The 25,125-nt window shown below is 48.5% G+C and overlaps 1 protein-coding gene across 2 annotated transcripts; it reads right to left on the bottom strand.

The window, feature by feature from the left end:
- Positions 1 to 1,005: 1,005 nt before the first annotated feature.
- On the bottom strand, positions 1,006 to 24,077 carry LOC146009948 (uncharacterized). Of its 2 annotated transcripts, XM_083150624.1 has the most exons (4): positions 23,919 to 24,077; positions 20,597 to 20,676; positions 16,703 to 16,814; positions 1,006 to 2,894 (listed from the first exon to the last, which is right to left on the bottom strand). In XM_083150624.1, exons 2-4 carry the CDS (start codon positions 20,615 to 20,617, stop codon positions 1,372 to 1,374), a joined length of 1,656 nt encoding a protein of 551 aa, XP_083006750.1. In that variant the 5' UTR covers positions 20,618 to 20,676; positions 23,919 to 24,077; the 3' UTR covers positions 1,006 to 1,371. The 2 variants fall into 2 exon arrangements, 1 of the variants encoding a protein (XP_083006750.1); XR_014444703.1 differs by lacking the exons at positions 1,006 to 2,894; positions 20,597 to 20,676; positions 23,919 to 24,077 and adding exons at positions 4,485 to 5,119; positions 17,737 to 18,418.
- Between the last annotated feature and the right edge of the window lie 1,048 nt (positions 24,078 to 25,125).

The following is a 25,125-nucleotide window of genomic DNA, read 5'->3' as shown; positions in this document are numbered from 1 at the left end:
TTACTGATACAGGGCAGTGTAACAGCCGTCTGCAGGACACACTGCCAGATGGAAGAGGGTGCAGGAGGGATTGTCCGACCACTTACTGTAGTTTACAGGAGAGCCACCCCACTAAGAGCCCGGTGACGGGGGTGGTGAGACAGGAGAGCAGCCAGATGGTCTGATCACGTGTCAGGTCCCTCCAAGATGGCGCTTGGTCACAAGCGTGCTGAGGCCAGCGAGACAGCCCAGGGATCCCACCACTGACGCACCAAACGCCTGCTGCGGCCACAGGACACCTCACTACAAACGGGTGAGTACATACAGGTTAGGGGCGCCTATGTCCCTGCTCACAGGATTGTTAAATGGATGTATCACGGAGCACTCTCACCCTGCAGCCTCCTACATGCTCTGCTAAGCCACGCCCCACCCGAGTGATCTGCTGGAGCCTTATTACACCTTTATTATATTACTAGGTGATTCATCGCACCCTACGGGGGCTCTTCACACCGTCGTAAGGGGCTGCGCCCCCTTAATTTGTGAACGTTTGTACATGAGTAATATGGTTAGAATTGTATGAAAGATGCCCTGTATTGCAACTTGGGTGTCCGCGAATCGCGGGTGGGGGGGTCGCGGGGGGTGCCGCGAATTGCAGGAGGGGGGGTCGCGAATTGCGGGAGGGGTGGTTGCGGAGGGTGGTTGCTGCGAATCGCGGGGTTTGTGTGTCTGTGCCGTGAATCGCAAGAGTGGGGGTTGCGGGGGGGGGGGTTTAGTGACGCGAATCGCCACAAGAAAAAATCAACACAGAAAGGTCAACACATGTAAATGTTGACATAAGTGTGGCACTTCATTGGTGTCCATGTCGACACATGAGAATGAATATGAAAACATTAAAAAAATGAAAAATAAATCTTCAAAAACTCATGTCAACCTTTTTCATTGTCGACCATAGCCGTGCCAGTGTTTTGCATGTGCCATTTAATCCTGGGGCTGCTGCGAATTGCGGGGGGGGGGGGGGGGGGGGGTAGCAGTGCTGGGTAACATGGGAAGGCAGAGGGTGTCTGGCACTGTCTGTGGGCTCACTGGGCTGGTTCTCTGTCACATACCTCCCAACATGACCCTCTCCAAGAGGGACACAATGCTCTGTTTCTAGACTTCCCCTTAATATATGATTGCCATCACCTGTTTTAAACAGGTTAATTTATCAGAGAGGTGTTCAGCACAGATGAAGGCAATCACACATTAAGAGGAATGTCCAGGAACAGAGCGTTATACACACACTCACACACTTTGAGTGACAGATGTAGCCAAATATATAAGAGATTACATGTTAAAATATTCTCATGTTTAATTGTCCGTAGTGCCTGAGGATTGCAGCTAGCCTGTATTATGTCACTCATCTCCCAGATTTTCTCTTGTTCTCTTGTGGATTTTCTGGTGTCTAATAAGATGTGATATCTGTGTAAAACATTTCTCACACTCCAGACATTGAAACGGTTTCTCCCCTGTGTGAGTTCTCTGATGTACAACAAGATCTCCTTTCATCACAAAACATTTTCCACACTCAGAACATGAAAATGGCTTCTCCCCTGTGTGAGTTCTCTGATGTATGACAAATTTTGATTTCTGTGTAAAACATTTACCACATTCAGAGCATTTTAGCAGCTTCTGCCCTGTGTGACGTCTCTGATGTAGCACAAACTCTCCTCTAAAAGCAAAACATTTCTCGCACTCAGAACAGGAAAATGGCTTCTCTCCTGTGTGAATTCTTTGATGTCTGGTAAGTTTTGATTTCTGTGTAAAACATTTACCACATTCAGAGCATGTTAGCAGCTTCTCCCCTGTGTGAATTCTCTGATGTACAACAAGATCTCTTTTCACAGCAAAACATTTCTTGCACTCGGAACAGGAAAATGGCTTCTCCCCCGTGTGACGTCTCTGATGGTTTACCAAATCTCCTTTAACGGCAAAACATTTATCACACTCAGAACAGGAAAATGGCTTCTCTCCTGTGTGAATTCTCTGATGTCTGGTAAGTTTTGATTTCTGTGTAAAACATTTACCACATTCAGAGCATGTTAGCAGCTTCCCCCCTGTGTGAATTTTCTGATGTTGTATAAGATATCCTTTCAAAGCAAAACTTTTCTTGCACTCGGAACAGGAAAATGGCTTCTCCCCCGTGTGATGTCTCTGATGGTTTACAAGCTTTCCTTTAACAGAAAAACATTTCTCACACTCAGAACATGAAAATGGCTTCTCCCCTGTGTGAGTTCTTTGATGTAGGACAAGACCTGATTTGTATGTAAAACATTTCCCACACTCAGAGCATGCAAATGGCTTCTCACCCGTGTGATTTCTCTGATGTATAACAAGATTTGCTTTCTGTGCAAAACATTTCCCACATTCAGAGCATGTAAACGGCTTCACCCCTGTGTGAGTTCTCTGATGTATGACAAGTTTTGCTTTCTTTGTAAAACATTTCCCACATTCAGAGCATGTTAGCAGCCTCTCCCCTGTGTGAAGTCTCTGATGTAGTAAAAAATCTCCTCTATAAGCAAAAGATTTCTCGCACTCAGAACAGGAAAATGGCTTCTCTCCTGTGTGAGTTTTCTGATGTCTGACAAGTGATGCTTTCTTTGTAAAACATTTCCCACATTCAGAACATGGAAACGGTCTGTGACTTCTCTGATGTTTAACTAACTTTGACTTCCACAGAAAATACTCATTACATTCACAACAGGCAAATATTTTGGGAGATGTACTAGGTGTACCAACATCACTGTCATCAGTGGCACATTCCTCACTATCGGCGGGAGCAGGCGATGTATCTGCACTGTGATGGACTGAATGTATAGTTAGAGGAATGCGGTTTTCTCCTGGAGAACTTCCTGTGATGTCATCTTCTATTTTCAAATCTGAAAAACAAAATGGGGTTTATCCATCAGAGTGATTCCTTCTTTGGTGTCCGTGTGCTGGGAATACAATATACGCATGGAAATAGATTTCTTCTTTTTACACCAGGGAATATTTCCGGAGACCCCCTCGCACACTGACAATTGGACGCCCCTGCACTGAAGGGGTTAATACCTGTGCTGCAGCGCCATCTTTACATGAAAGTGGGTACTTGACTCTGCCAGCTACCACTGTAGAGGACCTGGTCTGTGTTCAGTGACCAGTTGGTGACAGGGCAGCTGAAAGCCCCAGTAAATAAGGGTGTGTGGCCAGTGGGAGGGGCATGGCCAACTCGAGGGGGCGTGGTTATGCCCCTGTACAAAAACTGAGAGGCTATGCTGCTGCATCAGCCTGTCATCTCTACTCCCACCGCCCAGCTCCCTGAAGCAGGGAGCGAGACCCAGACGCCACATGGTAGGAGTCTGGTGGTGGCAGCAATATACCCACCCACCGCGCAGTGGGTGGAGTCAGAAACCGGCTCTGTTTCTGACATTAAGGGCAGTATTCAATGTGAAATATTCTCCGTGCATGGCGAGAGATTTTTTCTCTCGCCATGCACTCTCCGTGTTCCGGAGCCTCCCGCTCCCCCTATTCAACGTGTTAAAGACTCGCCGCCACTCGCGGCGAGTCTTAACCCCTGCAGCGGACGAGCGTCCGCGGCAGGGAGCTGTCAGGGAGCCGGGGGACGTAGCAGCCAAGAGAGATTAAAGTCTCTCTTGGCTGCTGCAGGGGATATGGGGAGGGGAGCAGGGCTCCCCTGGACCCAGGCAGCACAGGCTGCCCCCCCTATAGCCAGCGGGGGACCCAGTATTCACTGTACCCGAACGTGCATCGGGTGCAGTGAATATATGAATATCTAATGAGCGGCTCGAGCGCTCCGGCCCCCTGCTGGCTGCACTGTGTAAAAAAAAAAAAAAAAAATGTAAAAAAATATATATTTTTAAATTAAATATATATTCATGTGCTATAGGCACATGAATAAAAATAACATGCCCCTTCACAGAAAAAAAAAACCTGATTTTTTGACACCAAAATTAAAAAAAACACCCTTTTAGTTTAAAAGTTCACATTCCTGCTCTCCATCAAAAGATGGAGAATTTCTACACGGAGAGAGACGGCGAGAATCACTTAGAAAGACGGAGAATATTTCACATTGAATAGGGTGGCTCGCCTTTGGAGAAAAAAAACCTCTCTCCACCGCGTGAAAAGCACAAACTCTCCAGAAATCACAGCGAATTTTTCTCATTGAATACTGCCCTAAGAGGGAATCTCTTTTTTCATTGATTGACAGTCAAATGAAAATGTACTAAATGACTGACTAATTACTGATGAATGCTCCGTATATTTTAGATCAAGAAGTCCATTAAAAAGTTATGTTTTAATGAAATAACCAAACCAAATAAATATACAGAATAATGAGTGCGCCCAAAAAGGCACATTTGTCTTTCGGTTTGCTTCTTGCAAACACCCCCTTCTACTCAGTTACAAATACTGAATGTGTTAGCGCACCACCAATCCAAGACTACAATAATTTTTTTTTTAAATAGAATCTTTTTTATTGGACAAAAGAGAGAAAAAACTGTACAGAACACTGTAGTGCATTGATTAATCACATACAAAGATAATTAAGCATATCCGGAACTATGCATGAATATAGTCTGCATACAAATGTATTAAATATATGATGTTATAAAAATATAAAAATAAAGACAATATTAACCACTTAATGTCTGAGTCCTGTACATTCAAAATATCTAGACCATAATATCAATTTTTAACAATTAAAGAAAGATGAAAAGGGAAAGAGAGAAGAAAAGAAAAGAAGAGGGTATCATGCAAATATCAAGTAGGGGATATATCCCACATACAAAAAATAAAATAAAAACATCACATTGAAACAGTATCTCCTAACAAATAGATAAGTATGATCGGCACGAAATAGTAATAAAGCATTCCTATTTCAATTACTAATCCTTAATGTAATTACTAGAATTCGGGCCCAGTAATATTATGAGTGAGACGAAGAGTGTGGGGATTCCAACCATCTGTTCCAGATTTTGTCAAATTTAGCCATGGTACCGCGGGACATGTATACATATTTTTCACTTTGTACAGTAGTGTTTACCAGGGCCTTCCATTCCACCAATGTAGGTCCCAGACTAGCCATCCAGTGCCTAGCTATCACCACCTTAGCAAGAGAACAGAGATTTATCACATACTGACATTCTGTATTGGTAAGAGGGGCATTTTCCCTACTGCCCAGTACACATAGCTTGGGGGTCAGTGCCTGATCAGAGATCCCAGTGGAAACTATAGTCGCTTGAACACCAAACCAGAAGGAGGAGACCAAGGGACAATCCCACAGTAGATGCCAAAAGCACCCCTGCAGGGAGTGGCATTTAGGGCAGTCTGGGGTGGCACGTCCTCCAAAGGTTACAAGTTTTGTTGGGGTCAGGTATGTCCTATGTAATATGAATAGCTGCACCTGTTGGAATCTTGCAGAGACCGTAGCATGTCTGGGGAGTGCCAACGCCTCCTCCCACTCTTCCTCCCCCAGCTGCCCAATATCTACCTCCCACTTGGACTTCAGAGTGGGCAGGGAATCTTTATGTAAATAGGACAGTAAAAGTGAATATGTCAGGGAAATAGCCTTAGTCTGACCCAGGTTGCTTATAAAGGTCCTTATTGGGGAAGGTGTCAATACAGGGGGACTATTGTTAAATTGTGTACCCAGGGCATGGCGCAACTGAAGGTACCTGAAAAAATAAAATTGAGACAGTCCATACTCCTCCTTCAACTGTTGAAACGATTTTAGCTCGCTGGCCTCATAGAGCTGCCCAATAGTCACCACGCCCCGAGACGACCAGAGCCGCCCACCCGACAAGGACGCGGTCTCAGAGAGTTGCATGGAGTGCCAGAGGGGAGCCTCCGGATCAATATCAGTATAACCCATTATCCGCTGGACCTCCTGCCAGATCCTGACTGCCTGGACAACCAGTGGAGGAGCACCTCTGGGCATCTTGCCGCCCAACAATAACTGTAGGGGTGTCACCATGGGGCATATGTGATGTAGGAACACAGCGGGAAGTGATGACCGATCATTATCCTGTACCCAAAGCCTAATATGGGAGAGTTGACAAGCATGATAGTAAAGTCTAAAAGCCCCCATCTGTCCTTGACCTGGTAAGCGTATTAATACTAATCCTAGGGCGTTTGTTCGCCCAAATTAGAGAGGACAGCAAACTATTTAGATGTCTAAAAAAGGAGACCGGGACATAGACTGGTGCCTGCTGTAACACATACATCACCTTAGGTTGTATGATCATTTTAGTCAAACTAACCCTACCAAGAACGTTTAGGGGGAGTCTACTCCAGACTGAGGTTTTGTCTTTAATATAGGATAGAATCGGAGTTAAGTTCTGGGGAATGAAATCACGGCTATTATTAGTGATTAGGATTCCCAAGTATTTAAACTGGGAAACCCAACGAAGTGGAAGAGGGATACCCGGGTCAAAAGGTGGGGACCCACGCAGGGGCATAATGGATGATTTGGCCCAGTTTATGGTAAGGCCTGAGAATCTACCAAATTCCTCCATTATCTGTAAGGCAATTGGCATAGATAACCTGTAGTCCTTTAGAAACAGTAATAAGTCATCTGCATAAAGCACCACAGTATCAGTTCTCTGTCCCAATGTTAGTCCAACTATATCAGAATGGTGTCTGAGCACACATGCCAATGGCTCAATTGCTATGGCAAATAGACCGGGGGAGAGCGGGCATCCCTGCCTAGTACCCCGCCCCAGCTGAAAAGGGAGTGACGTGTGGCCATTGACAGAAATCCTGGCCATCGGGTGAAGGTATAGCAACTGCACCCATTTCAAAAACCGAGGGCCAAACCCCATAAGCTTCATTACCTGCCACAAATAAGGCCACTCGACAGAGTCGAAGGCCTTATTGGCATCGAAAGAGACCACAACTGAGTGCTCCTCCTCTGTATGGATAGCCTGAATATGTGTGTACAGGCGCCTCAGGTTAGCACAGGTGGACATGCCCGGCATAAAGCCGGTCTGGTCTGGATGAATTATGGATAAAATTACACCATTGAGCCGAATAGCCAGGATTTTTGCCAGAATTTTAGCATCTGTCGTAATTAGAGAGATAGGCCTATAAGAATCAGGGTATTCAGGGTCTTTCCCGGGCTTAGGGAGGACTACTATGACCGCTTCTGACATAGAGTCTGGCATGACATTAAGGTCGAAAAGACAATTAAATAAATCTAGCAGTTTGGGGGCAAACAGGTCTAAGTTTGATCTATATAACTCCACCGGTACGCCATCGGTGCCCGGAGCCTTACCCCCGGAAAAGGATCGGACCGCCACCTCAACCTCGGCCACAGTAATAGGGGCATCCAGAGAAGCTCTAGCCTCAGTGGACAGCAGGGACAATTCAATACATCCCAGGTATCCACAGAGGTCCCCCTGTGAACACTTCAATCTAGAACCATATAAATCCTGAAAAAAGTTAAAAAAGACTTTGGCTATATCCACAGTAGAGGTCTGTAGTACACCATCCGGTCTATAGATCTGGGCAACTGAGTTTGCGGGACGGTCCGAATGCACCAAGTGTGACAAAAGACTACTTGTCTTGTCGGCACTCATATATATACGGTGGGATCTAAACAGTAGGTTACGGGCATTTCGATCCTCTAGGTGTGAGACCCACTCAGCCTGCGCCAGGTCCCACTCCACTCTAGTCTCCTCCAGGCCATTGTTTAAATATCTAATTTCCAGGTCCCGACATCTCTCCTCCAGCTCCTCACCCCTAGCCCTAGCAGATGTCTTGAGGGAGGCGATCTTAGATATCAAGGTGCCTCTCATATATGCCTTAAATGATTCCCAAACCATTGGAGCAGAAGCCGAGCCCACATTATCATTAAAATACCCCTCCCATAAATTTTGGAGATCCGAGGTTTCACCGAATTGGAGCAACCATGAGGGATGCAGTTTCCAATGGGACTGTCCCCTCCGGCACTCCATATCTACCGTCAGCATGAGAGGGGAATGGTCCGAGACACCTCTAGCCTTGTAGCATACATCCACAATTCTTGGTAACAGGGACAGGGAAACCAGAGCTAGGTCAATTCGCGAAAACGAGTGGTGAGTCCTGGAGAAGCAAGAGAACTGGGTAGCGTCAGGGTGTTTAACACGCCACACGTCCCTCAGGCCAAGTGACGTAATGTAATTTGCAAAATTAAATTTGATGGGCAGTCATTGAAAGGGACAGAGCCAGGAGGCCTCCACTTATCTAAGCCATGATTCATTAGGTTATTAAAGTCCCCAAGGCATATAACTGGCGTGTCAGGTGACTGGGCAACAAACGCAACCGCATGGCTCAAGACCTCGTAGTTAAAGGGAGGAGGAATATAGACTGCCAAAACAAAAAAGGGTTGGGAATGTAGTTTACAGTGCAGGAAAACGTATCGTCCCAGGGGGTCTGTTTTAACCGAAATTAGTACAAACTGTACCGTTTTTTTAATTAGAATGGAAACCCCCCTGGAGTATGTGGTGTGAGAGGCGTGATAAGCCCAGCCCACCCAAGGCCTACGCAATGAAAGTAACCTATTTCCCTCCAGATGGGTCTCCACCAAGCATGTAACATCTGAGCCATATTGTGTGATCAACTTAAGTATTAGGGAGCGTTTGATCCTGTCATTGATTCCCCGGATATTCCAGGTTAGCACAGTGAGGTGCGTCATCATGGAGGGAAAAACATAACACAGTGATAACAATCGTCACCTCGACAATCCCCTTGAGGCACGAGGTGCAGCACCCTCACCCAACCATGAATTATTGAATCCCCCCGATATAAGCAAAACACAGTAAAATAGAATGCATGATACACTACACAGTAAAGACAAAAAAAGAAGAAATAGAAAGAAAAAGACATAACTAAGAAGATTCCCCAGTAACTCACCCCCTCCCTGTATACCTCCCCGAACAATGGCATACTTGAATCCCTAAACTATGAACTTATCGGAACAGAGTAGAAAGCTCCCCCAATAAACTCTGAGGGCAATTAAGTAATAACTACCAATACAAGCAAGGGAGCCCCCCAGACATATATTAGTAAATGTGAACCTTAAGTAATTCCCCCCTCCCCCCCCCTCCCAGAGCATAGATTATAAAGAGCCCCACAGACCCAACAGGGACCACATTCCTTATATAAGCAAACTGATAACGGCAATATCAAAAATATGTATGGCAACATCCACAGCTACTGATCTTGAAAGTCTCCCCAACCCACTTGCAATAAAGAGGAACCTTTGTGTCATTTTCAAGATGTGTGTAACCACACTTTACCACATAGTCATACGGAGAATCAGTCCGGGGCCAGCTGTCTAGCACCGGGTGCAAAGCGATCCAGCCATGCCGCCGCCTCACGAGGACTGCTGAAGAACTTTGTTTCGCCATCCGCTACCACCCGCAATCTGGCTGGAAATAACATGGAGTACGGGAGGTTCAAATCTCTCAGCCTGTGTTTCACGGGCACAAACAAAGCCCTTTCCTTTTGCACCTCCATTGCGAAGTCGGGAAATGTAGAGATGGTCACGCCATTCCTAGTCATGGGACCCCTGGTGCGGTTCAATCGCAGTACTGTGTCCCGGTCTTTGTAGTGGAGAAATTTCGCAATAAATGTCCTAGGAGGGGCCCCAGGTGGGAGAGGCCGAGTAGTGAAAGATTCTGAGGAGTGAAAGATTCTTTACCATAGGTTGTTAGGAGCCATTCCTCCAGGAACGTCTCAGGTGCTGAGCCCTCCTCCTTCTCTGGTAGGCCGACAAACCGCACGTTGTTTCTCCTCAGGCGGCCCTCCATGTCCATTAACTTGTTCTGGACAGTAGAGACCTGTTGTGTCAGAGTAGTCACCGTGGTTTTCAGGGGATCGATCGCATCCTCAACTGTAGAGACACGAGTCTCGACCTCCCCCACTCGTTCACGGATGCGCTGCACATCCTGTCGGAGCAATGACAGATCACATTGCACTTTTTCGATCTTGTCCGACAGCCTCTTTTCAGTACCGGATATAGCATCTAGGATTTGCTGTAAGGATGCAGGTGCAGGAGGTGCATCAGCACCCAGCTCCTTGGGGTCAACTGGATTTTCAGAATCGGGCGTGTCCTCCACATTAGATGCAGACTGATTCTGCGCCCCAGGGCCCCTCGCATATTTTGCCAGCTTGGCCGCAGGGGTACCATGATTTTGTTTTCCCATTATAAGTGGAGGCAGGAGTATGAAACCTCCCGTATACCCGCTAGGTAGGTTCTGTAGCAGTGGACAGGACGAGGTTAAGTTGCAGTATTATGTAGTGCGGCACAAGGTTAAGTTGCAGTATTATTCAGTGCAGCACAAGGTTAAGTTGCAGTATTATTCAGTGCAGCACAAGGTTAAGTTGCAGTATTATTCAGTGCAGCACAAGGTTAAGTTGCAGTATTATTCAGTGTAGCACAGGGTTAAGTTGCAGTATTATTCAGTGCAGCACAAGGTTAAGTTGCAGTATTATTCAGTGCAGCACCAGGTTAAGTTGCAGTATTATCCAGTGCAGCACAAGGCTGTGTGCTGAGGGACAGTGATCAGAAAGTGTGGCAGACAAGGGGTTAAAGTCAACTAGCTGCATGCAGGTAGACAGTCTGCAGCCACTGGCATTCACCACTCCCCACCCAGTGCATGAATAACTGTGCCTTCGGGCAGAATCACACAGCCCGCCACCTCCAATATGGCCGCCGGAGCTCTAGAACTGAAGGGTGCCTTATTGGCAGCCAGATCTGGGGCCACCACTTGAGTGCTGCAGGGGTAAAGTCTGCCACTTAGCAGGGGGGAAATGCCTGCCCCAGCCCCACCAGCCGCCGCTCACCTCCGCCTCTCCGTCCGCAGCAGCATCCACACACAGCAGCAGAGGTCGCGCCCGGCCAGAAGTGCCGGGGACGCCAAGGAGGACAGGCCACAGACCTCACACCCGGCTCCAGAAACGGCACCCGCGGGTCTCAGTCGGCTCGCCAGGTACAGCGGGGGCTACAACAGGTACGCGGGGGGGTCAGGGGAGCAAACCGCTGGTGCAGGATTTAATTTTCAGGAGAGGTGTCCAGGGAGCCCCAGCACGCCACGTCCTATCCTCTTGCCGCCGTAGCCACGCCCCAAGACTACAATAATTTAACAAAGTAGTCCAACATATTGGTCACTCCGATGTTTATTGTAAAATGCAATAAATTCATGTTTTAAGTCTGTGCGGATCCACACCCCCTCTCTTTGTACCACAGAATCTCTTTTTTGCCAGGTCCTGTCAGACCACAATCCGCTATCTGTGGGCCCAACTGATTGCCTGCGAAAACTCGGTCTCCCGGTGTGGGCATCGTGTCAGGGCCCTGCCAGGGAGAGTTATGTAATAACAGCTGCCAGGTGCTGACAAGAGATGGAGGCGTGTCAGGTGGGCGTCGTGCTCTCCCGCCATTGTAATGTAAGGCTCCGACTTCAGGCTGTAAGTCCGGCACTGGGGGCCATTTGTACTGCAGCCGCCGGGTGCTGAGACATTAGTGGTTTATTGCTATGTGTCTGGCAGTGATCGGCTATTTGTGATCTCTTGTTAATGTGCCGGCAGCGTCTGCACCTGAGAAGAGGAAACGCCAAGTCTCTGACTTGTGATAGTGATTTCTAGCTCCCAGGATAATACTTTCTGTGAGGAACAGCCGGCAGCTGTATCTACTCAGCCTCATCTATTGCATGAGATACTGCAGGCCTGGCCAACCTGTGGCTCTCCAGCTGTTGTGACACTACACATCCCAGCATGCCCTCACACAATTCTAGCATTCCCTAATAGCGATGCTGTGGCAGGGCATGCTGGGAAGTGTAGTTGGAGAGCCACGGGTTGGCTAGGCCTGAGTTAATCGAATGAAGAAATCCTCCGTGTCCCAAGAGAAATGTTTGGAGCTGCAGGACCATAAGAGGTCTGGTTTTAACTATGAAGGTGCGGTTTCTTCAGATGAATTATTGGAAGATGATTGAGAAGAAATCTCCAGTGATCATTCAGGAGAAATTAAGGAGGAGGATAATAGAATGTGTCATATCAATATGGTTGAAAGTTAAAAACCATTTATAAGTCCATGAATTCTAAATATACGGTGGATCCTTCAGAGTCAAGAACTTTTATTTGCAGATAAAGGCAAAAGAGATGTTTTCCCAGAAAAAGGAGATGTTTTCCAATACATAAAGTGAAGGAGTTAATCTCCAAGGACTGGCAACACTTGGGTAAGAGACCAGTAAAATTAGCGAGGGTCGAGCATATGTATCCTATTAGAGATGAACATTTCCTGAACTGGTATACTATACCGAAGGTGGGTGCTGCTGTTGCCTAACGAACGCCAAGAACTAATAACCTTTGTCCTGTAATGACACTATGGATAGAAGAATGGAGAATTCTTTCAATAAACGGAACTTGTGTTTTGCTGTGGCCCTTACATTGGGTGTATCTCTAGCCTCGGTGTCTAGGGCTCTCAGGCTCTGGGGCTCTAATAGGCAGAAGAGGTTCTTTTGGAACATTACGACATTGCTTTCGGCAGTCATATAGGAAGAATCCAAGGCAATGATAACAGCAAGTCCCACAAGGCTGCAGCATAATATTTCTACAGTATCTGAAAGGAAACAGAGTTTTGGAGTAAAAAACAAAGAAGCGTGTAGGAGGATCTGAGGCACCTGAATACATTTCTCAGGGTAAGAAAATTTCGGATGGAGACATTAAAAAAACCAAAGTGGCAGGTCTCAAAAAGAAAGGATTTCCTGAGATCAATAGATCTGAAGGATGCGTACAACCATATACCAGTCAGTCATGAAGACAGGAAGGCCTACGATTCTGTATCCAGGACAGACACTACCAGTTACCGGCCTATCCCCTGTCCTAGGGACATTGCCAAGAGAGCAGCGTATTCCGATGTGGCCATATCTAGATGATATCCTGACGGCAGCCGGCTCAGAAGAGGATGAGAAAGGACCTAAGTTATCTAATACACTTCCTGCAGCTTCACGGATGGATCATAGACTGGGAAAAGCCAGTTACATCCAACACAGAGCATCGATTCCTGGGTTTACAGACAGACACCAACATTTTAAAGGATAGGAAGACCGGTCCTTAGAGCAGTGATTCCCAAACTTTTTTGAATCATGGCACCCTAGAGCATCAAAATATTTTCAAGGCACCCCTAGGCCAAATGCTTCTTATAGAGAAATTCAGAAAAAAAATATTAGATTAAGTGCATTGTGTTTATATGTCACAGTTATGTGGTGAGGGGCAGCATTTGCTTCTGTTTGTCCACATATGTTAAAATTGGCAGCCACAAGCACTGGTTTTGCCTGGTACATTGACCATAAATAATATGAATTGATCTTGATCCACCAACCCAAGGCACCCCTGCAAGTGTCCTGAGGAACCCCAGGGTGCCTAGGCACACAGTTTGGGAACCACTGCCTTAGAGGGAAGTCTAATATGAGCAAACTTAGGAAAGGCAGAGGATGTCTGGGGGAAATAGGTTACTCCAAAGAACAGAACAAAAACTCGTCTCAGGGTCTTATCAGACAATGTTACGGTCATAGCATCAAGGGGGAACCAAAAGTAGGCCAATAATGGAGACAACAGCAAACATTATGTCCTGGGCAGAGGGAAAACGTGAGGTCCTTAGCAGCAGTTTATGTTCTCGGAGGGAAGAAGACATCGGGAGACTTCCTCAGTAGAAGCAGAGTCCTTCCTGGAGAATGGGACTCGAGCTTCAGAGTTTTCTTACGTATTGTAAACAAGTTTGTGCAGCCTCACGTGGATCTGACGGCAACTCATGTCAACACAAATGTAGACATTCAAGATCTCTAGAACGTCGGCAGTGGACATCATCTGAAGTGGACATCTGAAGAGATCACTCAATGACGGCGCAGGCCCTACAATTCTTGTGCAATGGTTTCTCACTAGGACTAGCTGTTTCCACCCTTATGGGATAGATATCGGCATTAAGTGTGGTCCTGGATAGGAGATTAGCGGACAATAACCTAATTAACAAGTTATGCAAGGCCATTAAACAACGCGTCCACCCATCACATCCATTGTGGCTCCTTCAGACTTGAATCCAGTTCTCAGATCATTGATGAAACAACCATTTGAACCGTTACTAGAAACTCCTCCCATATTCCTGACTTGGAAGATCGTATTTCTAGTAGCAGCTACGTCTGTGAGGAGAGCGAGGGGCAGATTTATTAAGATCAGTCAAGAGATAAACTGTCTGTTTTCTATCACCGGCCAATCAGCTCCTACCTGTGAAGTTACAGGCTTGGTTTGAAAAATGACAGGTAGGAGCTGATTGGCCGGTGATAGAAAACAGACAGTTTATCTCTTGACCGAGCTTAATAAATCTGCCCCTGAGTTACTGGCTTTGTGGGTGGAAGAACCATACTTACACGTTTCCGTATATGGTGGTACATAGGACTTGTCCTTACTTTCTACCCGAGGTGGTTGCTGCTTTCCTTCTGAATCAGGAGATATTTCCTGCTTCTTATACTGAACTCAATAACAAGAGGAGGAAGATTGGAAAACATCTAGTCAGAGGTATTAACATTTACCTCAAGAGACTAAAGGACATTCGTCATCCCAGAAGGAAGTCAGAGAGTCGGGTTTGTGGGAGCACAACCTATCTCCAGATGGCTGAGAGACCTGATTACATTCATATACAAGAACAAAGGACGAGATGTTCCGGATGTAATTAATGCAAACTCGACCAGGGCTATGGTGACATCATGGGCTAGGAAGGCACGGGCGTCTATAAAGGACATTAGTGATGCAGCAACCTGGTCGCCTATACATACGTTCTCTAACCGCTACGCTTTATATGTCTCTACTGCCCACTGTGGGGATCACGTCTTGCATCGTGCCCTTGCTAAATAAACCAGATTATATTATTCTGCTTTGGTTTGTCCCATTGTTATGGCCGCCATTAGAATCATAAAAGGAAGCAGCGATAATTCCAGCTCTTCTCAGAGATCCCATGGCAGCCATCACATCGCCCTCTCCTTGTAGAGTTTCTCCAGGGACCTAAATACAGAGGAGGGGGCGGGGTAAGAGATTAGGGCAGTGACAGAGGAGGGGGCGGGATAAGAGATTAGGGCAGTGACAGAGGAGGGGGCGGGATAAGAGATTAGGGCAGTGACAGAGGAGGGGGCGGGATAAGAGATTAGGGCAGTGACAGAGGAGGGGGGCGGGATAAGAGATTAGGGCAGCGACAGAGGTGGGGCGGGATAAGAGATTAGGGCAGTGAAAGAGGAGGGGCGGGATAAGAGATAAGGGGCAGTGACAGAGGAGGGGGCGGGATAAGAGATTAGGGCAGTGAAAGAGGAGGGGGTGGGGATAAGAGATTAGGGCAGTGACAGAGGAGGGGGGGCGGGATAAGAGATTAGGGCAGTGACAGAGGAGGGGGGGCGGGATAAGAGATTAGGGCAGTGAAAGAGGAGGGGGCGGGATAAGAGATTAGGGCAGTGAAAGAGGAGGGGGTGGGGATAAGAGATTAGGGCAGTGACAGAGGAGGGGGCGGGATAAGAGATTAGGGGCAGTGACAGAGGAGGGGACAGGATAAGAGATTAGGGCAGTGACAGAGGAGGGTGGGCGGGATAAGAGATTAGGGCAGTGAAAGAGGAGGGGGCAGGATAAGAGATTAGGGCAGTGAAAGAGGAGGGGGTGGGGATAAGAGATTAGGGCAGTGACAGAGGAGGGGGGGCGGGATAAGAGATTAGGGCAGTGACAGAGGAGGGGGGGCGGGATAAGAGATTAGGGCAGTGAAAGAGGAGGGGGCGGGATAAGAGATTAGGGCAGTGAAAGAGGAGGGGGTGGGGATAAGAGATTAGGGCAGTGACAGAGGAGGGGGCGGGATAAGAGATTAGGGGCAGTGACAGAGGAGGGGACAGGATAAGAGATTAGGGCAGTGACAGAGGAGGGGGGGCGGGATAAGAGATTAGGGCAGTGAAAGAGGAGGGGGCAGGATAAGAGATTAGGGCAGTGAAAGAGGAGGGGGTGGGGATAAGAGATTAGGGCAGTGACAGAGGAGGGGGCGGGATAAGAGATTAGGGGCAGTGACAGAGGAGGGTGACGGGATAAGAGATGAGGGCAGTGTCAGAGGAGGGGGCGGGATAAGAGATTAGGGGCAGTGACAGAGGAGGGGGCGGGATAAGAGATTAGGGGCAGTGACAGAGGAGGGGGCGGGATAAGAGATTAGGGGCAGTGACAGAGGAGGGGGCGGGATAAGAGATTAGGGCAGTGAGAGGAGGGGGCGGGGTAAGAGATTAGGGCAGTGAGAGGAGGGGGCGGGGTAAAAGATTAGGGCAGTGAGAGAGGAGTGGGTGGGATAAGACGTTAGAGGCAGTGACAGAGGAGGGGGCTGGATAAGAGATTAGGGGGAGTGACAGAGGAGGGGGCGGGATAAGAGATTAGGTCAGTGACAGAGGAGGGGGCAGGATAAGAGATTAGGTCAGTGACAGAGGAGGGGGCAGAATAAGATATTAAGGCAGTGACAGAGGAGGGGCGGGATAAGAGACTGATGTAGTGACTGCACATATGCAGCTCTTTGTATACGTAGGGGTAGATGTACTGAGCCTTGGAGAGCAACCAATCAGCTCCTATCATTTATCAAACACAGCCCATAACATGGCAGCTAGGAGCTGATTGGCTGGTACTATACCACTCCCCTTATATTACTCACCTGTGCTGATACCTGTAGGGATCTCCTCCTCCTTACACGGCTGATCTCCCCTCACATACGTCTCCTCTTCTCCTTCTAGGTTCTCCTCTTTAATATTAGTCAGAGCTTCCTCCTATTACCCCACAATACAATGAGATACAGGAGTAATGGTCAGTAATGCAGAATACACAGAAGTCTATCAGTAAGACGCACACAGCCGCTGTACAGCAGGAAGTCACTGGTGTGTGATGGGACCTAATCTCTATCTATGTGATACATGTGCAATGTCATGTATGATCTGTGCACATAACACGGGTCTATGTTACACATAATTACTATGTACAGGCTTTAGTAAAGGGGACATTGGTTTGCAGATTGGGGAAGAGATGGTATTTCCCTGTGTCTGGTTATTACTTAGGCCTAGGTCCTACCTGCTGCCACCCTCGGTCCTATCCCAGCTACAGCACTGGGGATCACATGCCTGTGTTCCCCTGTGGTAGACGCCTGCCCCGGGGAGCGCTGTCACCTCGGGGATTATATTCCCCCGGAGTACGGCCATCGGCGTGGAGGACCTACATGACCGCCATATATCCATCAGCGTGATTCATTGTAAGGGGACCAGTGGCAGTTTTACTACCGGACCTTCCATCATCCACCACCAACAGACCCCGGAGATCCTGACTCTCTGATATGTGATGTCGGGTGGAGTGGACGACGTGTAGCGTGACCTAGATCTAGTGCGTGACCTCCCAACATCGGTCCAGGTCCCAGTGAGCCTTTCATTCAGCCATCTGGGAGGTCTCGTGGGTCCTCTGCTTGCCCCTGCTAACATGTCCCGTAGTGTTATCCTTGTCTCCCCGGTGCCTCCTGTCCCTCCTCATCATACAGCCTTCCCTGTACTCATCTGTAAGGGGGATATTCTATCATCCCCGGTGCCTCCTATCCCTCCTCATCATACATGATGCCTTGATAAAGCTGGTGTAAGGCCAGCGAAACGCGTAGGTGCTGTGCTATTGTTTGGTTCCAGATCTAAGGACTAACATTGGAGGATCTACCTGCTCAATCCACTGCCCACGTCATCTCCCTTCATTGGATGTCACCGGCTTAATTTCCAGAAGAGTGAATACTTCAGCCACGAGGTTGTAGGTGAGCCCCCAACAACTGGCTCCTCCCTCGTTTGGCCCACTCGGATTACAAATCGCCGTTCTTGGGACTCCAGCTCGAATTGGGACCAATTGGAAGGACAGTGCAGGTTCAATCCAACCATCTTTTGCCTTGGGACTGCCCCCATAACGTGAGATCTGGCTACCATTCGTTTTTAAATCTACATTTTTTTATATATATATTTTTTGTCCATTTTATTATGTGTTTGAAATGCCATACCTTAATTGGTATTAATAAATAAGTGTATTTTACCCTTTAATTTTGATTCACTCATCTAATTTTGAGCGCTGCTATCACTACGTATTTTTTCTTGCTCCTCATCATACAGCCTTCCCTTTACTCATCTGTAAGGGGAATATTCTATTATCCCTGGTGCTAATTTGGATGATGGAAAAGAACGAATATCAGAAACGAGTTGGTGATGCAGGTGGACGCTGTACAGTCCTGAGGGAACTGTACTAAGATGGTAGTTAAAATTTACATAGGATGTTGCTATAGGCAACCAAGGCTCCTGTGTTCGTAATAGATATGTCTATTACAGTGATGTCACTGTGATGCTCGCAGACCCCCTCACCTCCCCAGTCAGGTCCATGTGTCAGTAATAGAGATAAGAGTGATGTCACTGTGACGCCCCCAGACCCCCTCACCTCCCCAGTCAGGTCCCTGTGTCAGTAATAGAAATAAGAGTGATGTCACTGTGATGCTCCCAGACCCCCTCACCTCCCCAGTCAGGTCCCTGTGTCAGTAATAGAGATAAGAGTGACGTCACTGTGACGCTCCCAGACCCCCTCACCTCCCCAGTCAGGTCCCTGTGTCAGTAATAGAGATAAGAGTGATGTCACTGTGACGCTCCCTGACCCCCTCACCTCCCCAGTCAGATCCCTGTGTTAGTTATAGAGATAAGAGTGATGTCACTGTGACGCTCCCAGACCCCCTCACCTCCCCAGTCAGGTTCCTGTGTCAGTAATAGAGATAAGACTGATGTCACTGTGATGCTCCCAGACCCCTCACCTCCCCAGTCAGGTCCCTGTGTCAGTAATAGTGATAAGAGTGATGTCACTGTGACGCTCCCAGACTCCCTCACCTCCCCGGTCAGGTCCCTGTGTCAGTAATAAAGATAAGAGTGATGTCACTGTGACGCTCCCAGACCCCCTCACCTCCCCAGTCAGGTCCCTGTGTCAGTAATAGAGATCAGAGTGATGTCACGGTGATGCTCCCAGACCCCCTCACCTCCCCAGTCAGGTCCCTGTGTCAGTATTAGAGATAATAGTGATGTCACTGTGACGCTCCCAGACCCCATCACCTCCCCGGTCAGGTCCCTGTGTCAGTATTAGAGATAATAGTGATGTCACTGTGATGCTCCCAGACCCCATCACCTCCCCGGTCAGGTCCCTGTGTCAGTATTAGAGATAATAGTGATGTCACTGTGAGGCTCCCAGACCCCATCACCTCCCCGGTCAGGTCCCTGTGTCAGTAATAGAGATAAGAGTGATGTCACTGTGACGCTCCCAGACCCCCTCACCTCTCCTGTCAGGTCCCTGTGTCAGTAATAAAGATAAGAGTGATGTCACTGTGACGCTCCCAGACCCCCTCACCTCCCCGGTCAGGTCCCTGTGTCATTAATAGAGATAAGAGTGATGTCACTGTGATGCTCCCTGACCCCTCACCTCCCCGGTCAGGTCCCTGTGTCAGTAATAGAGATAAGAGTGATGTCACTGTGACGCTCCCAGACCCCCTCACCTCCCCGGTCAGGTCCCTGGGTCAGTAATAGAGATAATAGTGATGTTACTGTGACGCTCCCACACCCCCTCACCTCCCCGGTCAGGTCCCTGTGTCATTAATAGAGATAAGAGTGATGTCACTGTGATGCTCCCTGACCCCTCACCTCCCCAGTCAGGTCCCTGTGTCAGTAATAGAGATGAGAGTGATGTCACTGTGACGCTCCCAGACCCCCTCACCTCCCCGGTCAGGTTCCTGTGTCAGTAATAGAGATAAGAGTGATGTCACTGTGATGCTCCCTGACCCCTCACCTCCCCGGTTAGGTTCCTGTGTCAGTAATAGAGATAAGAGTGATGTCACTGTGACGCTCCCAGACCCCCTCACCTCCCCGGTCAGGTCCCTGTGTCAGTAATAGAGATAAGAGTGATGTCACTGTGACGCTCCCAGACCCCCTCACCTCCCCAGTCAGGTCCCTGTGTCAGTATTAGAGATAAGAGTGATGTCACTGTGACGCTCCCAGACCCCCTCACCTCCCCAGTCAGGTCCCTGTGTCAGTAATAAAGATAATAGTGATGTCACTGTGACGCTCCCAGACCCCCTCACCTCCCCAGTCAGGTCCCTGTGTCAGTGATAGAGATAAGAGTGATGTCACTGTGACACTCCCAGACCCCCTCACCTCCCCGGGTCAGGTCCCTGTGTCAGTAATAGAGATAAGAGTGATGTCACTGTGACGCTCCCAGACCCCGTCACCTCCCCAGTCAGGTCCCTGTGTCAGTAATAGAGATAAGAGTGATGTCACTGTGACGCTCCCAGACCCCCTCACCTCCCCAGTCAGGTCCCTGTGTCAGTGATAGAGATAAGAGTAATGTCACTGTGACGCTCCCAGACCCTCTCACCTCCCCGGTCAGGTCCCTGTGTCAGTAATAGAGATAAGAGTGATGTCACTGTGACGGTCCCAGACCCCCTCACCTCCCCGGTCAGGTCCCTGTGTCAGTAATAGAGATAAGAGTGATGTCACATGTGACTTCTGACCTTGTATATTACCGCTTCCATGATGGCGTCTATACAGTCCTCTGTATAACGTGTTGTGCGCGTCTCGCAGCGTAATCCCTCTGCCAATAGGGGAGCATAAACACATGTAAACGGAAGTAAAAGAACGGAGCCGTAGCACAATGTGCATAAAGTGACAATAAGCAGCACAAAGTCCCCTAATACCGGGAACACAACCCCCCCACGCTGCATTCTGTAGTAGGGTAGAGGGACTATGGCCGGCGCTAGCGTCCAGTGAGGATGTAATAATACCACAGATACCCCCATTAGGATTAATAACGTATGTACCAATAATTACCCCAAATTACAGGACATAAATGTAAACAAGTTATTGTATACAAACTACATACATAATACACACATACATAGTGATAGCAGGGGCGGTGACAAATAGCAGCCTGGCATCAGGTGTGGGCGCTGCGGTGGGATTAGGAACCGTGGGTGGTCCCGGTATTAGTGGCTTGGCGCCATCCTAATGTGTTTTGTACACAGAGACCCTCCATCCTGTACGGAGAGCACGCGCATTACAATCCGGGGTATTTATACATCTTACAGGCTCTGACTGCGCCACTGGGGAAATCCCGTTAAAACAGAAATAACGCATCAATAATTCTATGCTTTTGTTATACTCTGTTTTCTCAAATACTGTTATTATTGCTGCTGATGGTGTTAGCTTGTTGCACAAGGTACTAGCCGCAGCGTATGAGGCCTACCCGTTAGAAGCAGCAACCATTTTGGCAATCATGACTTGCATAAAAATATTATAAAATGGCTGAAGACACAGAACGGTGCTGTAAAAGTAATTTCTTATGGAGAATTGTTTTTGGTTTTAGAAGCTTAAGAATGTGATGTAGACAGTATAATGGAGCAAGGACAGACAGCTAGTCTCCACAAACTTAATAATATGGGAACAGGGCCACACATGCGTAGACCCCAAGGCCACTGAATCTTTGCCTAGTAACAAGGAAGTTGGGTGTTGGGTTAATTATGACATCATGATTGAAAGCAGAGCTTGCCAATAAGACTCAATGCTTATGAGAAATTAATTAATGTGATTAAGGTTTAAATATCAGAGTTAGAGAAGGAAGAAAGACAGTTGAGGAAGAACAAGCCAACAGGGGGCTAGAGGTAACTATGAAGGAGGTTTAATCATGGCTGATCACTGTCCTTGAAAGGTGTCCATTTTGATTTGATTTAGAATTACTGTTTAAGTATTAGCTAGTCAGTTTTATGTTTCTTGTGTTAGTCTGCATTTGCAGATACCTGTAATGAAGCTATTCTTAAAGCAAAGCTTTGTCATACATTTTATAACAAGGTTGTGTGGGTGTGCAATCATTTCAGCGTTGCCGTTATATTTAAAGGTTATAAAGTAAATATACATAAGTTTGAGTTATCAATCATATCTAGGCAGTATCAAAGCGTTATCACCCCGATAGGCCCTACTGATTCTTAGGCTCTTTTCCATGTGGGCGTGGCCTGTGGCCCCGGCGTCAGTTTCTATATCGGCAGTATTAGCTGACCCGGCCGGCTGCAGCCTGCGCTGTATCTGGAATCTGGGATGACGATCAGCGGGGGGAGGAGTGGAGCTGCAGCTGCGGATTAGAAGTACTGGGCTCCGTCAGGGACAGTAGTACAGCATCACTGATCTCACTACCTGGAAGTGTCAGTGTGCACTGCTGACGCCAGCGGGAGTCCAACTAGAGTAACAGATGTCAGAGCACAGCAGCATTTATCTGTGTAAGTATCGCACGCAGGGGGGGGGGGGGTTGTGAGTACCTACGACCCCTCCTGATGGACCACTTTTTTTTTTATGCTGACACCCGCTGCCCGTGATTGTAGCTTCACCCCCCATGGCATTTTACTGCAAGCTTGTGGGGCGATGACAAACGCGATATGCTATTTTCATCAAGTTAACTTGGCTCCGCCTCCCCATAGGCCAGCAAATTGCTGCCAAGGGCGTGGCCTAATTATGTAAGACGCTTGGTCACTAGTGGTGTAACTATAGATGGTGCAGGGGGTGCACTGGCTGTGGGGTCCAGCTGTTCCAGGGGCCCACAGGCCCAGCAAACCACCCCCTGCACCACGCTCTCACTTCCCACCAGCTGCTGCAGCAGGACAGCACTGAGCCGGCGGTACCAACATGGAGCATTCATCACCCACCAGTCCCCCCTCCCCGACAGCAAGCTGCCCATGCACACCAACAGCTCCATGATCCGGCAACAGAAGGGGGAGCCATCGGGTGAGCTGGCTAGTGGCCTTCAGTGTGCCTGGTCTCAGGAGTGGGGTGGAATGTATATATGTAAGGGAGCAGTGCATGCATGTTTGTACGAACGGGAGCGGCAGGGCATGCATGTATGATTGGGAGCGGCAGGGCAGGCATGTACGGCGGAGCGGCAGGGCACGCGTGTACGAATGGGGGCGGCAGGGCACGCGTGTATGAATGGGGGCGGCAGTGCACGCATGTACGAATGGGGGCGGCAGGGCACGCATGTATGAATGGGGGCGGCAGGGCACGCATGTACGAATGGGGGCGGCAGGGCACGCATGTATGAATGGGGGCGGCAGGGCACGCATGTATGAATGGGGGCGGCAGGGCACGCATGTATGAATGGGGGCGGCAGTGCACGCATGTACGAATGGGGGCGGCAGGGCACGCATGTACGAATGGGGGCGGCAGGGCACGCATGTATGAATGGGGGCGGCATATATATAGATGATGCATTTTTATCAAGAACAATATTGTTCTTGATAAAACGCATTAAGCGTTGAAACGTTGAACTCTAAAACGTCTCCTGTTTATCTTACTTGAAGTCCCGAATCCTGCCGCATCGCATCGCCTCTCTCTCTCTATATGTGTGCGTGTAAGTATAGATTGTAAGCTTGCAGCAGGGCCCTCCTACCTCCAAGTCAGTCTGTTGTTACCCAGTTTGTCTTATCACTGTCTACTATTGTAAAGCGTAACGGAATCTGCTGCGCTATATAAGAAACTGTAAATAAATAAATAAATGTAATGGACAAAAAGTTTCTTTTAGATTTTAGGTATTCCAGATGTCACGCCCATTTCTGATTCAGCCACGCCCATTTATGAGAACACGCCCAATTTTCCGGGAGCGCAGTACCACGGGGTTGATATATCCAGGAATCAATTGATGGTGGAAAGTTATACACTTCACCACAATCGATGTAGCAAGTCTCGGGCATCATACCATCGATGATCGAGGCCTAGGCCCTCCCTCCCCCCTAACCTGTAATAGGGACTGTGCGGGCTCCTTCTTCCCATCCACCGCACCCAGATCATCCTCACCCCCAGTGTCGCCTCTCCCCCCGCCGGCAGCCGCTCCCTGGGGCTCTGAGTCTGACTCACACACACTGGGCCCCGCCGCCGCTGTCTGCTGCTTTCTTCTGCCGGAGACTACAGGAAAATGGCCGCCGCTAGTTCTCAGTGAGGACACATGTAACTGCATTTACCATCACTCTAGTAATTGAAATGCTACAAACGTAATGACGTCACTTCCGTTTATTCTGCGACTCCGACGGATGCTGACGTTTGCTACCTATGTGCTATGCACCAGCGGCCATTTTCCTGTAGTCTCCTCCTGCAGAGGTCAGCAGCGGCGGCGGGGCCCAGTGTGTGTGAGTCAGAGCCCCGGGGAGCGGCTGCCGGCGGGGGGAGAGGCGGCATTGGGGGTGAGCATGGCGGGGGATGGGAAGAAGGAGCCCGCACAGTCCCTATTACAGGTTACACGTGTGTGGGGGGAGGTAGGGCCTGGTCCTCCATCATCGATGGTATGATGTCCGGTGCTAGAAACTTGCTACATCGATGGTGGAGAACTGTAACTTTCCACCATCGATTGTACTATCAGTGGGCTGATGTGATGGTAGCTCCCCCCACCACCACCAGTGTGTATGTGTACCAATGGTGTGTGTGATCCGGTGGGATATATCTGACCAATCGGGAGCTTGTAAGATGTATAAATAACCGTGACGTGCGCGCTCTCCATACAGGATGATGGGTCTCTCTGTATGAAACGCGTCAATATGGTGCCAAACCGCTAATACCAGGACCCCCGTGCTTCCTAATACAACCGCAGCACCCACACCTGGTGCCAGGCTGCTATTGGTCACCACCCCTGCTATCACGGGTGTGGATTATCTATTAGACCACACTTAGGTTGACATGGGCCAAGGTCGACAGTCATTAGGTCGACATGAGTTTTTCACTGTTTTTGACCCGAATGTCGACACAGTTGACATGGACACAGTTGGAGGTGAACCGCAGCCCTTCGCATCGCTTTATTCCACCACCACGCGCTAGTGCAGCGGTTCTCAAACTGTGGGTCCTGACCCCAAAGTGGGTCCCGGCCTTATCCGCATGGGGTCGCGACTCCATGTTGCTGACCATCAGGCTACTTATTTTTCTAATCTCAGTCAATGATTCAAGGAGTCTGAAAAGTCTGTTATGTTAGACTCCTCCCATCACTCTGTGCCTCCACAATGCTGCCATGTGTGTG

The sequence above is a fragment of the Crinia signifera genome, chromosome 6 (assembly GCF_055691185.1).
Source record: "Crinia signifera chromosome 6, ASM5569118v1, whole genome shotgun sequence".
In the NCBI taxonomy this organism is placed as follows: domain Eukaryota; kingdom Metazoa; phylum Chordata; class Amphibia; order Anura; family Myobatrachidae; genus Crinia; species Crinia signifera.
This window is presented reverse-complemented; position numbering and strand designations above follow the sequence as displayed.

Excerpts from the sequence above, each read along its gene's own strand:
- LOC146009948 (XM_083150624.1), bottom strand. The coding sequence starts at position 20,617 with ATGGAAGCGGTAATATACAAG. Across the intron at positions 16,815-20,596 it reads TGGAAGCGGTAATATACAAG|GAGGAAGCTCTGACTAATAT; the intron begins GTCAGAAGTCAC and ends GTGGGGTAATAG. Across the intron at positions 2,895-16,702 it reads CCCTACAGGTATCAGCACAG|ATTTGAAAATAGAAGATGAC; the intron begins GTGAGTAATATA and ends TTTGTTTTTCAG.